This window comes from Pongo abelii, chromosome 15, assembly GCF_028885655.2.
Source record: "Pongo abelii isolate AG06213 chromosome 15, NHGRI_mPonAbe1-v2.0_pri, whole genome shotgun sequence".
Taxonomy (NCBI): domain Eukaryota; kingdom Metazoa; phylum Chordata; class Mammalia; order Primates; family Hominidae; genus Pongo; species Pongo abelii.
This window is the reverse complement of record NC_072000.2, coordinates 98999827-99015591: the sequence shown is the minus strand read 5'-3', so window position 1 is coordinate 99015591 and position 15765 is coordinate 98999827. Positions and strand designations below refer to the sequence as shown.

Sequence of the window (15765 nt, the reverse complement as noted above, 5' to 3'; positions counted from 1 at the left end):
GGAAAAGTAGCCTTTATAGTTCATATGGCACTTCTAACAGGTCATTCTTGGACCTCCTAGGGACCCCATCTCCCCATCCTCAGTCTTCCCCAGTCATCAGCTCCCTCTGCCCTCATCTGTACCCCCCAGTGCTGTTCTCAAGTCCATGACATCAACCTTTCTCTAGTCTGTACCTCCAGCCCCCTTGACTCCTGTGCTTCTGACCAGCAGTCGGCCTTCTTGAAGCCTACAAGGGGGCTGGTAAGAATGGAGAAATATTCCACAAGACAGGGGATTCTACAACTGTCTGTAAAGCCTGGAACCACCAAGAATTCCTGCAGCTGGACCTCCAAAGCACTCATCAGTGAACCTGGCTGACCTGTCGTGACACCATGGTCCACTCTCTGTCCCATTTTGTGCCTTTTCCTGCCCCAACCTCTGGCAAATATCACTAAGCAGGTGACTTTGCCTCCTATACTAGAAATCATCAGAGTCATTGGAGGAGAGGAGGTCCCACCTGATCCTACCAAGAAACACACACCCTCACCAGCCCCCTCACCAGGCCCTGCCTGCATTCCCATCAGAGTGGAAGCCTTGATCCTTGATCCTGGCCCTCCAGCCCTCCACCTGTGCCCTCTCCAGGGATGTTTCATGTAGCCTAGCCGACTGCTCATTCTGCAACTCTGGGTTGAAGGCGATGTCAAACCACCTGTGAACTGTAACCTTAGGATGGTGTCAAACCACCTGTGAATTGTAACCTGAGGAGTTGTGCCACTCTGCAACCCTGGTTGCTTGTCACCCTGCCTCCTGAATCCTCTCTATGGTTATGAAAGCTTGCTCAAGGCTCTCACATCTGTCAAGCACTGCAGCTAACTTCAGCCTAGCACTCACTACCCACCACCCTCTCTCTCACCTCCCCTAAAGGCCAGTCTCTAAATAGGCATTTGCATGCTGTCTTGCCTTCCCTCTGTCCCTCTCCGGCTCGCTCTCCAGCCCACTGTGGTCCTCCCTTAATTCTGCTAACATTGCACTTGTGATCCCCGAGTGGTTTTAGATCACTAAATCCCATGGACCCATTCATTCCATTCATTCATCATTTGTCTCTAGGTTATTTCCCCTCTCCCCTGGATAAGTCTCTCCTCTTGTTCCTGTGGCAACAGCTTTCTTCCTGTCCTCTTGTCTCCTGCCCCATGCTGGTGACTCTCCTTGGTGGGCTGCCCTTTCTTAGCCAGTCTTTGAGGTTCCCCTTTTCTTTTCACTCCATGGCACTCATTTGAGGGGACCCCCTCAATACTCACTTGCCCATCTCAGGGGAGGATCCTGAGTGCTTCCCTCCAGCCCAGATTTCTCTCCTGACTTCAGCCCAGCTGCTCCTGAACAAGCCCCTGCGGTGTCTCCCAGGAACCTCAGACATGGGAGGTCCAAATCTGAATGTATCGACTTCCCTTGCCAGCAAGCCCCTGCTGGGTTTCGTATTCAGAGAATTGGGGATCACCCAGGCGCCCAAACCCAAATACAGTTATTCTCCCTTCCAACCCACCTGCAATCATAAATTCACACCCATTCTCCTCAAAGCCTTCCAACAGAATCATCCCTGCTCTCCCTCCCCAGCTCTGACCTATTTTGCCCCAGTTCCCACAGAGCCCCCTTGATGTCCAACCCTCATCCTTGTCCTGGACTATGAATCACTTTTCTACTCAGCAGCTAGAGTCCTTTTCTAGTGTGCAAAGCTGCTTCCATCACCTGTGTTTAAACTCGCTTAGAGCTCCCTGTGGCTCTAAGGAATCACTTGGGAATCCTTGCCAGTGGCCAGCCTTTCTGCAGCCCAGCGGCTCTGTCATGGCCCCTTCCTCTCTGTAGCCTCTCTGCTCCTTGCCCCAGAGCCACCCAACTTCTTTTGACTTCATTGCTCTTTTTCCCATCTGAAGCATTGTCCTCTCTGTTCACTTGACCACCTTCTCTTTCCCTGACCTCAGCACAGAAGTTGCCTCCTCCAAGAAGCCTTCCCTGACTTCCCAAACTGAATTTGGTGCTCTCCCTCAGCTTCCACAGATTTGTTTCACCGTCTATTTGCCATCAGGTTGTACATTCCATGAAGGGAATCCCTACGGAAATCACTTTGTGGTTAAGAGGGCGCCTCTGGTGTCAGGAGTGTTGGGATAACATTCTACAGGCAATAATTACTAGCTATGTAGCCTTGGGAAAATTACTAAGCCTCTCTGTGCCTCGGTTTCCTCATCCATAGAATGGGACTGCTGAGAGCATTTATCTCATAGGGACATGAGGAAGATTCAATTGCTTATTTCAGGGAGAGATCTTAGCAGATTGTCTGGCATCAAAACCTCAAGTATTGAGCTGTTGTCAACATTATCGTTATCGCCTTTGTGATAGAGATTGCAAGGTGCCTGGGAGCCTCGGTTAAATCCCTGACTACACGATTGCTTTTATTGCAGTTGTGCGCTGACGGCTCATTTGTCCTCAGCCCTGCATTCTGGTTGTTGAGGGAGATCATTCACAGAGCCAGGGCTAGGAACTGGTGAGGCAGTTGAGGGGCTCTGTCTGGAAACCCAGAAAGTAGCTACTGCCCCCAAATTGGGGGTGCTAAAGGGCAGAAGAAGGATGTCCCATGATAAAGCCCTGCCCAGCTGCAGGAGCGAGGAGTCCGGGGGCTGGGCCAGATGTGGTCAGGGCTAGGAGCTCTGGAAAGAGCCAGGTGGAGCCTGGGCCCTGGGGATGGAAAGAGGGAAACTGAAAGTGGGCACCCAGAAGCCTGGGGGGCAGGAATTGGCCTTAGAGCAGCAGGGTCCCCTCCCAACTCTGGGCCTGAGGTCTGAGTGAGCTTGGCCACAAGCTTAGGTGGTCCTGGGCAGGCTGCTGCAGCTGAAGGCAGAAGGAGCCCAGATCTTGAGGTGGAGTTGAGCCCGCATGGGAGCTCAGGGGGCTTGTCTTTGGGGCACAAGTAGCCTCAGGGGCGCAGAGTCTGATAGTCAGCATGGAAAGGCACAAGCAATGTGTCCAAGGAAATTATTTATTGCTGTCAGGAGGCCCAGGACCCGCCAGACTGAAGAGTCCATGGGCCCCTGTGCCTGTGGGAGCTACACAGGGAATCACTGTCACCTTCCAAGGATAAGCAGACAGGGCCACACATGCCATGGCCGCTCGGTGCACAGGGGCCAGGCTGTGCCCAGAGACCCAGGCATCCAGCTTGCATTCCAAGCTCCTTACTGAGAGCCCCACTGCTTGATGGCAAGCTCTAGGCTTGCTTGGGATTGATGACTTTGCTAATGAAGAGGAGGTTCTGGGTGTCTGTAGGAACAATGATCATCAGGAAGGGCCTGTTGAAACGCACAATGGTCATTGGGTCCACTAATGCGGAAAGGAGGGTGATTTTGACTGCTGTGGCAGCAGATGCTTCTGTGCCCTCCTCAAACACATCAAGCACAGCCTTATGGACCACCTGTGGGGACAGCAGAACATTACTCACGGGAGACACAGATGAGCAGGAGGTCAGTGACCTGCCTGTGTGCCGCGAAGGGGACTAATGTGCATTGAGCACCTAGCACTGCCTTTGTGCTGTTGAATGTTTGCTCCTCCCAACTCCCCTGCCAACTAGTTTTGCACAGTCCTGATGCCTAGATGTGCAAATGGAGACCCAGATGCTATGTATGATTTGCCCAGAGCCATCGAGGTAAAGAATGGAGCACCTCATATGCATCCCTTTCTGTCTGAGTTGAGAGTCTATTTTGCCCCCAAAACAGCCACTACTGTTGGGAGGAAGAGCAAGAGCAATGTAAAGCATTTTTCTTCCAAGCAACATCCCGGCAGCTGTTGACCACAAGCAGCTGCTGCAGAAACCTCCTCAGCCAGGCCAGCATGGCTTTCAGCATCTCTCCTGCTCTAGCTTAAACATCCTGGGGCTTTCAAGTACTTTTCATTGCCTTGAATTCCTGAACCATACGGGTCTGCTCCTCTACACACAGCCCTCTGTTACTTTGCTGTTTGAAAGGTGGAGTGCAGACCTCAACCCAGTGCTGTGTGAGCACAGAGGGCAGACAAGAGCAAAAGGCTGCATGGCCACCCTGCCTTGGCGCCTCTGCTTTTAGTAACACAGGCTGAGTGTCCCAAGTAGTCTTCTCTCATACTCCGAGCATATTTTCATTACAATTGCCAGATAATCATTGTTATTACTTATTGGCATTACCTGTCCAGCCAGGCACTGGATACTAGCCAAGAACTATCACTACCATTTTACACATGAAAAGCTGGGGGTGGAGGACTTTAATTGTTTGCCCCCATGGATAGTAAATGGTATAGTGTGGAATGGTGTCCACGGCTCTCTGATTCCAAGCCTGGGTGACATTATGTTGCAGAGGATCAACCCCTAACACGGCAGGAGGAGCTGGGCTGTAACCTAGCTCTCCTTGGCTTGGGGGTGTCCCAAGCAGGGTGAGTACATAATGAGAAATGCACGTGCATTAACCCAAGTTCAAGAGTACCCCAAAGTCCATCTGGCCTTCACCAATTCAAGTTCGGATACAAAGGATGAATTGACCCAGGTCTAAAGACTCACCTGGGAGACTACTAGGTTCCTGGCCCCTGTGATCCCTGACAGGTCAGCCTTGCTGGTGAAGGCTTCCACAATGCCCAGCTGGAGAAGTATGTTTTCCAGGTTAAAGGCCCTCGAGATGGAAAACTTTGGCAGGTAGAGCTCATCTATCCGTCTAGAAAATGAGAAAAAAAAAGTATCTGAACCTCTGCTGATCAGTGCCTACCTGCCTCCCGCCTCGCATCATGGTCTTCCCTGGTTTCCTCTACAGTCGCCCCCTTCTGTTTGGAAAATAAATAATCTGTTCCTCAATTTCTTAACCCCTGTCTTTACTCTTCTTATTCATTAATTATACATTCAGATCTGCAAGTGTGAAAGTCTCCAGGCAGCGCACCAAGCCTGGAGTTGTGGTCCTGCTCCAGCCTGGCCCTGCCCTTTCCCTGCAGCTTGCAATGCAGTTGAAGCACCTTCACACCAGCAGGGACCCCTGAGTGTGTTGAGAGCCTGGGCTGGGCCAGCTGCAGTGGCTGCATGGCAGCCTGCTTCACGGGGGGCACCAGGAGGGCTTCCTGTAGGAGGTGGTGTTGAGGCTGAGTCCCAAAGGCAGGAAAGGAGCTAGCTAGGTGAAGAGGTGGACAGGAGGCAGGTGGAAGAACCTGGAAGAAGGTGGGAGCAGGAGGAGTTGCTCCACAGGGCGGTGGGTGATCTCAGTGTTTCAAGGAGGAGGGTAGTGAGGGATGAGGTGGGCCAGGAGCCAGAGGCAGGTCAAAAAGGGCCTGGGGGCCTCTGAAGAGTCTGATTGTATTAGAAGAGCTTTGGGGATCCTGAAACAATCAATTGGAGGTTACCATCTTGCCTCACCAGTGGGCACTGTCCCTCGAGCCAGGTGTGGGCTGGCATAGAGCAGGTAGCAAGCTCCTAGAGGCCCAGGTCACACCTCCCACCTGCGAACTCCCCCTCCCTTAGTTTATAGCCCTCTTAAGATGCCTGTCACTGTCTGCCTGGTCTTACAATTATACAGGAGGCTGTGTCTTCTATTAAACTCTGAGTCCCATGAAGGAGGAAGGTGTCCTATTTCTATTTTTATTCATTCATTCGTATGTTTGTCCGTTCATTCCATCCTTCATTCAACAAGTATCTATTGAGCATTCTCTGTGGGCCAGGAGTGTGTGGACACATGTTTCCTCAGCATTTTGTAAATCAAAAGTGTCTGGAGAATTCTTTCTACTCAAAACTATTTGCTGAGCCCCTGCTCCCTGGTGGCTATTTGGTGCTAAAGGAGGAAGGAGTCTGGGAGTAAACGGATGGGTTGGGTAGGACCCCCACGTTCTGGGGTCTGCTGGGATCTAGAGTGAGGAGGGGCTGAGGGTCAGGCAATCCCGAGAGGCGTCCGGCCTTCTGGACAGTGGTTGGGGCAGGGGTTGCAGCCTCAGGTTAGTGTTGAAGCAGCTCCCTTGCCCTTGGTGGTTTATTATGGCTTCAACATACAATACCTCACCGGATTCTCAAAATCACCCAGTGAAAACAGGGGTGGTGGGGAAAGGACACTACTTTCTCTTCAGGAGGTAGCTGAGCTCCAGAGAAGAGCAGCGACCTGCTCCAGGTCACACCAGCCACCACGGTCTGAACCCAAGGCTGGTGCTCCTTCCTCTCTACCCCACACAGCTGCCCACATGCACGCCCTGGGCCCACTGCAGGGTCTGGGCCCGGAACTACTGCTCCTCCTCACTGTGTCCCCAAGAAATCGGTCAGCTCAATTCCGTGTGTCCCAGCCTGTTCCTCTACCCTCAGATTTATCCAGAGCTCAATGACTTCTCACATGCATGGCTCCCTCCTGGATCCCAGCCACAGTGGGCTCCCACCTCATGTCTGTGCCTGGTTCCTGCGGGTGTCACTGACTCCACACCTGCTCTACAGTTATTCTCCTCTCAGCAGACAGGATTAGTCTTTTAAAACAACACTCGGATCGCAGCACTCCTCCAGACCTCCTGATGGCTTTCCATTTCACAGACAGGAGGAACGGCAAGGTTTTCTAGGGGTCTACGTGGCCCTACATAAGCTGCTCCACCCCTTTGGGGACTCCTGACCTCTCTCAACTCTCTCCTCACTCACTCTGCTCCAGCTGCTCTGGCCTCACTCTTCTTTGACCATATCAAGCTCACTTCCACCTCAGAGGCTTTGCACTGACTATTCCCTCTGCCAGGAATGCTTTTCCCTAATATACCAACATGACTCCACCCCTCCCCTCTGTTATATGGATGCTCAAACATCACCTAATGGCTACTCTATTTAAAATCACAAACTAACACAAGTTCCAGTTTTCCTGATCCTTTCATCCTCCTCTACTCAATTTCTATCCCTCTACTCAATTTCTCACCTTCTAACATATCACGTAACTTATTTATTATATTTATTTATTGCCTGTCCCCTCTCCAGTTACAAATTAAGTTCCAGGAGGGCAGGGAATCTTGTGTTTTATTTGCTGATTTACTCTCAGGGTGCAAATTAGTGTCTGACACATAGTAGGTGCTCAATTAATCATGCAGCAAATGTTGAGCGAATGAATAAATATAGTGGTTCACCAGTGCAGAACTGATTCTCAGAGTCCATCTCACTGCAGCCCTCAACTGATCACAATTTCTTCTGTTTCTCTCTCCCTTCAAGAAATTGAGACCAGGAGAAACCATGCATGAATGTTTGGGACTGTGCAGAGGATTTCTCATGACTTAGAACATGCTGGAGTCAGAGGAAGCCTCAGCCCCTTGTCCTGTCTGATGTCATCATCTTAAAGAAGAAAAAGAAAAATTAAGCCCAAAGCCATGCAGGCAGCATAGGGCAAAGTAAGTGTAAATTCCACCTGTCCCTGTATGAGTTCTCCCACCACCGTGCCCTTGTCCCTGGACATTGGTGAGACCTTGACGTGGAGAGATGTGGGGTCTTGGGGGGCCAGGAAGAATCACCTGAACTCCAGTGAGTCTCTCCACCGCTTCAGGGTCTCTGGGAGCAGCATGGCTTCCACTTCCTCCATCTTGTCTTGATCAGGGAGGATGAAGAGTGCGCTGGCATTGCCTGTGTACTTCAGCTCCACCACGGTGCAGGACAGCTCCTCGTCCCGGAAGTAAGGTGTAGTCAGGTGATGCAAACTCATCATGGGCACCATTACCCACTTTTTCTTGCTCAAGTAGAACCTTGACTGATGAGTATCTTGGGGGTCAAAGGGCATCTTCCATTTGGCTGAAGGTGGAGCAAGCAGTTGGAGAAGGTGTGAGTGCGAGGGTCACCCTGCCTCGACCCCCTTCCCCAGCAGTGGAAGTGCCCAGAGTCCCTCATAGGAGTGACCCTGCTTTGGTTTAGAGAAGTAGCTTGGCAAGAGTAAATGTTATTGGGGATGAGGGAGAGCCCAGCAGGCTTGGATTGGGAAAAGGGCCACGAAAGAAAGACCTAGTTCCTTGTGCTAAACGAGAAATCAATAGGAACCTGGGAATAAGGAGTGCAAGAGAGAAAGAAGGTTTAGGGAAAGTGGGGGAAAGAGGCATGACAACACGTGGGAGGCTGGTGCCTGAGGAGAAATGGGACAGCCTTTGTTCCTTAAAAGGAAAAATGTCTCATTGGCAATTATTACTCACTGGCATTACAGGGATGTGAACATATAACAGTGGCTTGTGGGAGGGCTTTGGGTGGAAATAAGAGGAAAGAGACTGGGTTATGTATGTGAGTTGGTGAGGGCAGACAGAAGAGATGCCAATCAGTGTGAATGAGGGGAGGAACAGGGAGAACCTTAATGGAAGATAGAACTCAGAGCCAGGAAAGACCATGGGAATAAAAGCCTAGGGATACTTGTGACATCTTAGGGGGTAGGGGTGTTGGATATCACAAAAGCCATGAGCTGGCTATGGTCCTTAGCTCATATCTCGCTCATGTCCACCTCTACAGACCATGAATATCCAGCTAAGACTTGCCCTGGATTCAGTGTCTGTCAGGCCGAGGATTCAACTGTGGGTGTTCTGACTCTGAGGCTGCCTAGGCTCTCAGTGTTGCAAAGGTAAAATTCCATGAAACTGCCTCTGGCACCTCTAGCTATCACAAACATAAATGCAGCCTGACTGCTAGCCAGACTGACATAACTCTTCTCACTAAAGGCCTATTTACCATAGTAAAGAGAAAGAGAAAATCTTGAAAGAGGTAGAGGTAGGGGCAGAGGGAGGAAAACGCCACCTTATCTGAAAAGGAATAAGGATGAAAATGACAGCAGACTTCTCATCAGAAACTGTGCAAGCAAGGGAAGAATGGAGTAAAATATTTAAAATGTTGAAAATTCCATGAAACTCATTCTTTGGGAATCATGACATAGGTCCATGATTTGCATGCGTTTAGTTGGGTACAATTATTTTCCTCCCCTAGAACAGGGGTCAGGAAACTATAGCCTGTAAGCCAATACAGCCATAGCTTATTTTTGTGTGTACCTAAAGCTAAGAATGGTGCTTATATTTTTCAAAGGTTGTAAAAAAAATGAAGAGGAAAGAGAAGATGAAGAAGATGCAGAGGAGGAAGTCAAAAAGAAGAATCTGCCCTCATGTGGACCACACAGACTAAAATACTACTAGGCCCTTTATGGAAAAAAATTGTCAATCCTTTCTCTAGGTTGTGGGCTCCACAATCTTTCACCTCCATCTTGGTTTTAGGAGATGCTTGGTAAAAGCTCATAAAGTCACAAATGGCTTTACTTTAGGGGTTAAAATGAGGGAGCAAAAGGAATTTTCAAATGGGCCCAGGTCAACTTTGGATGTTTAATTATTTGCTTTTCTGGACTTCATGTCTCCTACCTAACAAATGGCAATACCACCATCCACCTTTCAGAGCTGCTGTGAGAATTAAACGAGGTATTGCATGTGAATGGCTGGTGAGAGTAGGTGCTCAATAAATGGGAGCTTCTTTGCTTTTTTTATTTTGCTTTTTCTTTCTGTAATTGCAATGAGAGCCAGTTTCTGGGTGGCCCTACATTCTCTTGTGTCCTCATCTTCCTTCTTGACACTTCTCCACCTTTGGGCTTTCTAGGACCAAAATAACAGTCCATCCTTCCTTCCCCTCCCCAAAGACCATCTCAGCTTCTCTGGTCCCTGCAGCCTCCCAGCATGGAATGAGTGGGGACAAATGTAATTGTAAAGACCCCTTGGAGCAAGGACCCATCTCAGGGTAGGAGATATTTCAGTTGAACAGGTGTCCCCATCAACCAACTGCAGCAGCCATTCAGGGGCTTCTGTGGCCTCCATGTGAGGGCAGTGCCATGGAGCACGTTCCCATATTACCCAGGGCACCGAGCTCCTTTGGGGTTTTTCAGCTGGCCAGATCTCCAGCATGGGTCCCTGCCAGGAAGATGGGCTGCCTCTGGGGACCCTGACTGCTGCCTTGTGTGCCAGAATGGGGAGAGGGATAGGTTTGGTGGATGAAATCACCACCCAGGCTCTACAAGCCTTTAAATCTTCTCACATCTACTCCCATCTCCCCCCATTTCTGTCTGCCAGTCACCAAGTTTTCCAATTCTGCCTCCTTAACATCTTCTGACATCCTCAGCTGTTCGACTGAGGGCCCGAATGTCTGGTTAGTCTAGTGTCTTTAGTATCTGATCTCTGCTTGACTCGACTTCTCTCTGCTGTAACGGCCTTCGCTTCTTATTCTATCTGGATTTAAGAGAAAAGACGAAAACCATTTTCTAGGGGAAACCTTCCTTTCTTGAATTCCCATCTTCTGTCCCTGGTTGGATGCCCCCACCCTCTTACTTTCAGTTGAATACATAGTTCTAGCATCACTGGGTGAGTCAATCCTTGCATGCTCGTGGGTCCAGTGGGTGCAATGGAAGAGGAAGAGCAGAAAGGGAGGGAACAAGCACTCCAGGGTTCTGAGCTGGGACTGTCTCAGCCTGAAGCTCATGCATGCTCGGCCCCCTCCACCTTCCACAGGGCAGCCCCAGCAGTGACCAAGCCCCATCACATACACTGTATGTAAACCAGGCTGAGGCAGGGAGCATACCTGGCACCTGGAGAGTGAGGAGAGGTCAACAGAGGAAGGGGAGGGGCCCTGCAGGTCTCCACTCCAGGAGGACCAGAGCACTGAACAATGAGGGGAGTGGGAGCTTCCAGGGGAGGCTGGAGACATGGGGCCACCTCCACTGCCCACCTGTTTACCACCTGCCTGTTTCCCATTGTTAGAGGCAGGTGGGGAGGGGAAAGCTGGGCTGGCTACTGTGTCCTGGAGGGGAGAGTCCTAGCACAGGGCTAGGTGGTAGGAGGCGAGAACACGGGAAACTCAGAGAACAAATGGCATGTGAGGCGTGGAGTAGTCTTAGAGGGAGATCTGGATCCACGCCTTCATTTACAGATGAAAACCCAGGCCCAGGAGGGGAAGCGGCTTGCCCAGGAATCAACCAACAGCTTCCAAGCAGGACTCTGCCTCCAAGCAGCTCATGTCTCCTAAGCACCTTTCCACTCTCTGACTTAGTGATCACTCTTTGTCTCCCTATCTCTTTTTTTGTTCCCATCTGGACTGTGGGCTCCAGGAGGCAGAAGCTACCTGCTTGCACTCTGCCCCTTCGGAGCTTGCAGGCTGAGGTTTGCATTGGTTGAGTTTCTATCAATGGGATTGGATTGGGCACTGGACCAGTTAGAATCTGGCAAAGGGTCATGTTTTGTATACCGCCCACCCTTGAGGCTCTTCCCCAGATGGGAACAATGCCATTTCCGCCCTCATTTGTTATGTGTCAGTGACATATTTTTAAAAATAATTAAAGATGATAGCAGAGTAGAATCATAGAATCTTGGAAGTGGCCAGGCTCCTTGGGGATTATCTTGCCCTGTGAAGATGGCCCCAGCCCCACCTGGCCACCTCCAGACACCAAGGCCCCTGGCTGGACCGTGCTCCTCCCACATGTGCAGGGCAGGAGCCCCAGGTGCATCCAGACAGAGCGGCTTCCTGGCCCAGTCTAGCAGCGCCCCTGCAAGGAGGGAGCTGTAGCTCCTACGCGCCCTGGAGTGGTTTGAAAGGAGAGCTCCTTCTTTCTGTTTGCCGGACAAGTTTAAATCAGAGTGAAAAGCACCACACTGACTCAGACCAGGGGCTGATGGGCTCCACTGAGTCATGTCTTGGAAGGACAAACTGTAATTTGGAAGAACCCTACAGGAGATGGCGATGCCTATGGGCAGGGCGGGGCCTTGATGGTCACGCTGCCCCCACGCCGTGGGCACTCTCCTCTACCGTGGTTTGCCTAATAACACCATTGTTGAGTCAGGACAGCAATAGCCCTGAGATCCATCTCTTTTGAACCCCAAGCCAGGCACTCACCTTTAAAGAAGATGTAATTCACCAGGACCATCATTGTCTGTGAGTCAAGGTCCTTGATCAGATCTGTGATTTTCCCCCTAGTTCTATTCTTCACGTAGTCATTGATGAGCTTCTTAGCTGCAGCTGAGTCCTGAAAGTCAGTGGCAAAGGCTTCGGAGCCATACAGCCTCTTGGCATCCTCCATGAACCTGTCCAGCAGACTGAGTTGCTCTTCGACAAACATGGCATTTCCCATACTCAGCTGCAGCTCGTCGCTGGACTGGTTGAGGGTGCGCAGGAGGTGCTGGAAGCTCTGGTGAATTTCTGCCTCAGAAGTCTCTGTGAGGTTGAATCTGAGGCCTGTGAGAATCTCTGTCAGGGTGGTATTATGGGCCCCCAGAGACAGGAAGGCCAAGGCGGTGGAGATGCTCAGTGGGGAGAAGATGACATTCTTATCAGGGGCCTTCAGGACTAACTGCTTGTACAGGCTGAAAGCGAAGTCCACGTTAGTGGAGGCTAATCCGAGGTCCACATGTGTCCCCCGGTCTTGGTTCTCCTGGGTTGGATTCTCCTCGTCAAGTGGGCAGTTAGGGTGGCAGAGGACAGCAGGGCAGAACCCAGCCACCAAGAGCCCCAGAGCCAGGAAAGGTAACATTCTCTCCATTCTCAACTCTGCAAAGCAAAGATCCTTTAAGTCTCAGAGGGCCACATGGAGCCCTGACCACCCCCCACTGCCCTCCACCTGGCCTGCATCCTGGTCCCTGTTCTGCTGCCTCTTGCTAGCTTTGGAGCCTCCCTCAGGTGGGTGCTCTCTGGGGCACACAACACGCATCACTCTGCTTCATTTCACCCTTTGAGGTAAGTACCATAATTGTTGCCATTTTCTTCTAGTGGAAAAAAACCGGGCACGGAGTGGTGAGGGGGCTTGCCCAAGGCCATACAGCAAACAGGTAAAGGAGCCCAGTGGGCAGCCAGGTTTGCCTGGCTCCTCGGTCTGTAAGCTGATGGGGGGTCCGAGGTTCAGTCCAATTAGAATGCCTGCTCCTCTCCTCCTGCTTTGTGAGCAGACCTCATCCTAGGGGATTAGAAAGCAGGGGCTCACTTCCCCCATTCCCCCAACTGCCACCAAAGTAGAACCCAGGGATGAAGGAGCCCCGGGCAGAGACAGAGGCCACAGTGACTCTCCCAGCCTCTAGATGTCACGTGGTGTGGCCTCCGCAGGCCTCCACGGTGTGATGCTGGGTGGCAGTGAGGGTTGACTGAGAGAGGGAAATGAAAGTCCCTGGTACAGTGTCTGGAGCCTCGATGGCCCTCATAATGGTCGGCAGCAAGACCAAAGAAAGGCAAATGTTCTTTTCTGCCCCTGCCAGATTGCCACATGGTGTCTGTGTCCACCATAAGCCTGCAAGGGCCTCTTAGTGGGGAGAAGGCAGAGAGGGCTTTGGAGTCTCCCAGACTTGGACTGGGATTTTATTTTGGCCACTTTTGATTGCTGTGTAGTGGCAAGCAGGTGACTGTACCTCTCTGAACCTGTTTCCGTCTCTGTACAACCTGTTAAGTGGCTCAGGTGAGATAAATGATGAAGGCACCTGGTTCATATTAGATGTACCGAGGGGTCACCACCTCCCATACTACCCCTTTCCTGAAACTACAAGCCAGAGAAGAGCCACGAGCTACTGCACAAGAGACCTTGGAAGGGCTGAGTTCCAAGCCGGTGACCACAGCAAACAAGATTATTCACCTTCAGCCTCCGCCCACTCAGTCCTAGAATTCAGAAGAGAAAAGGGGCAGCTTGGGTGCTGGGGAGAAGAGCGGGGAAGAGAGGCGATTGGAAGGGAGGGGAGGGGAGAGAGGTAGAGAGAGGAGAAGAAGAGGGGAAGAGAGAGAGGAAGGAAGGGAAGGAGGGGAAGGAGGGGAAGGAGGGGAAGGAGGGGAAGGAGGGGAAGGAGGGGAAGGAGGGGAGGCCAGTGGAAATGCCTTTGGCCAAGCCCAGGGACAGAGGCACCTTGTTTGCTTCAATTGTTTACTCTGAGGCTGATGCAACCATTTCTCTGGATAAATGTTAGACAATATTTTTCTCCAGAATTATTTCAGGGGCAAAGGCTTGTCTTTTCTGTTTGGGCAAGTTGGAGGGCTGGCTGTTTCCCAGCAGTTTGTCTTTTCTGTTGCTGGACAGAGACACAGCCCATCTGTTGACTTGGCCAGGGGTCCTTTTGGGGAAGTGGAGCCCCCGAGGCAGCCCCATGGAGACCCTGAAATCATGGTGAGGCCTGTGGCCTCTGCTCAGAGGGACCTGCTGCAATAATCACATCTGCCACATGTTCTGAGAGCTGCACCCTGCTCCAGGCAAGGGGACAGCACCTCTTCCCTGAGGGTCAGATGCACAGCTGACTCGAATCAGAATCTGTAAGTACCAAGGCAGAAATGACCATAGAGGCCCCAGGGCACCTCTACCCTTTGCAGGTGTGAAAACTCAGACGCAGAGGATGCCTCTATTTGGGTAGATCTTATTTAGCACTCTTGTTTGTGTTATTCTGATCTTGAGAGTAAAAAATAAAAGAAATAAAACGAAAAAAAAAAAAAGGCACAGGGAATCAGCGGCAGCCGAGAACAGACCCCTGGCCCCTAACACCTGAGCACACCTCCTCCTGGCCTCTGCTTACCCCTCACACTCCGCAAACTCCAGGCTGCTGCCTAAAACTCTCCTGGAAAAACAGATTCCTCCACTCCCAGGATGTAAAACATCATAGATTACCTGCCTCAGGGAGCTGGATGTAGCAGGTGGATTCCAAAGCCGCCTGTCTGGGGTAGTGGATTTTCATGAATGCTGAGGCTTATTTATTCCTGCAGAGAACTCCTCCCCCTGCTTGGGAAATGCCAGGACAACCAAGTGTTCTGTTCTCGGACTGGAAATGACCAGAAGATAATTTCTGGTAACATGGGCTTGTTAGACCCACTCAAATAACCTGGTTATGGGAATAGCTCTAATCTCTTCCTCCAAAGGTCAAACAAACACACACAAAAAATCTTTTGTTATAATAGTTTTTATCTGCTTATTAAATACTCATTGAAGAACATGGAAAAACTCAGAGAATGTAAAGAAGGATTTTGGAAAATATCCCCCAGCACTTTACTACCCAGAGAGGACCCCAGCTAACATTTTGGTGTATTTCTTTTTTATTGCTTTTTATTTTTTATTTTTATTGTGAGACGGAGTCTTGCTTTGTTGCCCAGGCTGGAGTGCAGTGGCGTGATCTCAGCTCACTGCAACCTCTGCCTCCCGGGTTCAAGCAACTTTCTGCCTCAGCCTCCCGAGTAGCTGGGACTACAGGCACACATCACCACACCCAGCTAATTTTTGTATTTTTAGTAGAGACGGGGTTTCACCATGTTGGTCAGACTGGTCTCCAACTCCTGACCTCGTGATCTGCCCACCTCAGCCTCCCAAAGTGCTGGGATTACAGGCATGAGCCACCTCGCCCGGCCACATTTTGGTGTATTTCTAAGGCACTTTTCTTTGGTATCTCTCTGTGTGTGTGTGGCTGTATGTGTGTCTGTGTGTCTGTGTGATGTGAATGTCCATATATAAACCTAGAGATATTTTTAAAATACAGGACTCTATTTTTCTGTGGATCAGTTTGCATTTTGGGCACCCCTTCACCAACCCCAGAGAGTAGGGCACCTAGAGCGGGGTGTGGAGGGGAGCTTTCGGGGAGCACAGGTGGTGTGAGGAACCCCTTGTCCTCAGGCTCTGTTTCTCTGTGGGAGCCTCCTCGGCCTTGGCCTCTGTCCTGCTGAATCTCTGCGATTGGTTCACCCCAACAAGTGGTTGTCCCTCCTCCCCAGCCTTCAGGTATCCTTGGGCCTCTCTCTTAGCTAGTCCGGGGACTTTCTTTGGCTCATGAAAAAGAAAAAAAATCCTGGCC

At 50.8% G+C, this 15765-nt stretch overlaps 1 protein-coding gene across 1 annotated transcript; it reads right to left on the bottom strand.

Moving 5' to 3' along the window:
• Positions 1-2993: 2993 nt before the first annotated feature.
• On the bottom strand, positions 2994-14647 carry SERPINA3 (serpin family A member 3). The gene is made up of 5 exons (NM_001133380.1): positions 14595-14647; positions 11861-12511; positions 7486-7759; positions 4550-4700; positions 2994-3436 (listed from the first exon to the last, which is right to left on the bottom strand). Exons 2-5 carry the CDS (start codon positions 12501-12503, stop codon positions 3233-3235), a joined length of 1272 nt encoding a protein of 423 aa, NP_001126852.1. The 5' UTR covers positions 12504-12511; positions 14595-14647; the 3' UTR covers positions 2994-3232.
• Between the last annotated feature and the right edge of the window lie 1118 nt (positions 14648-15765).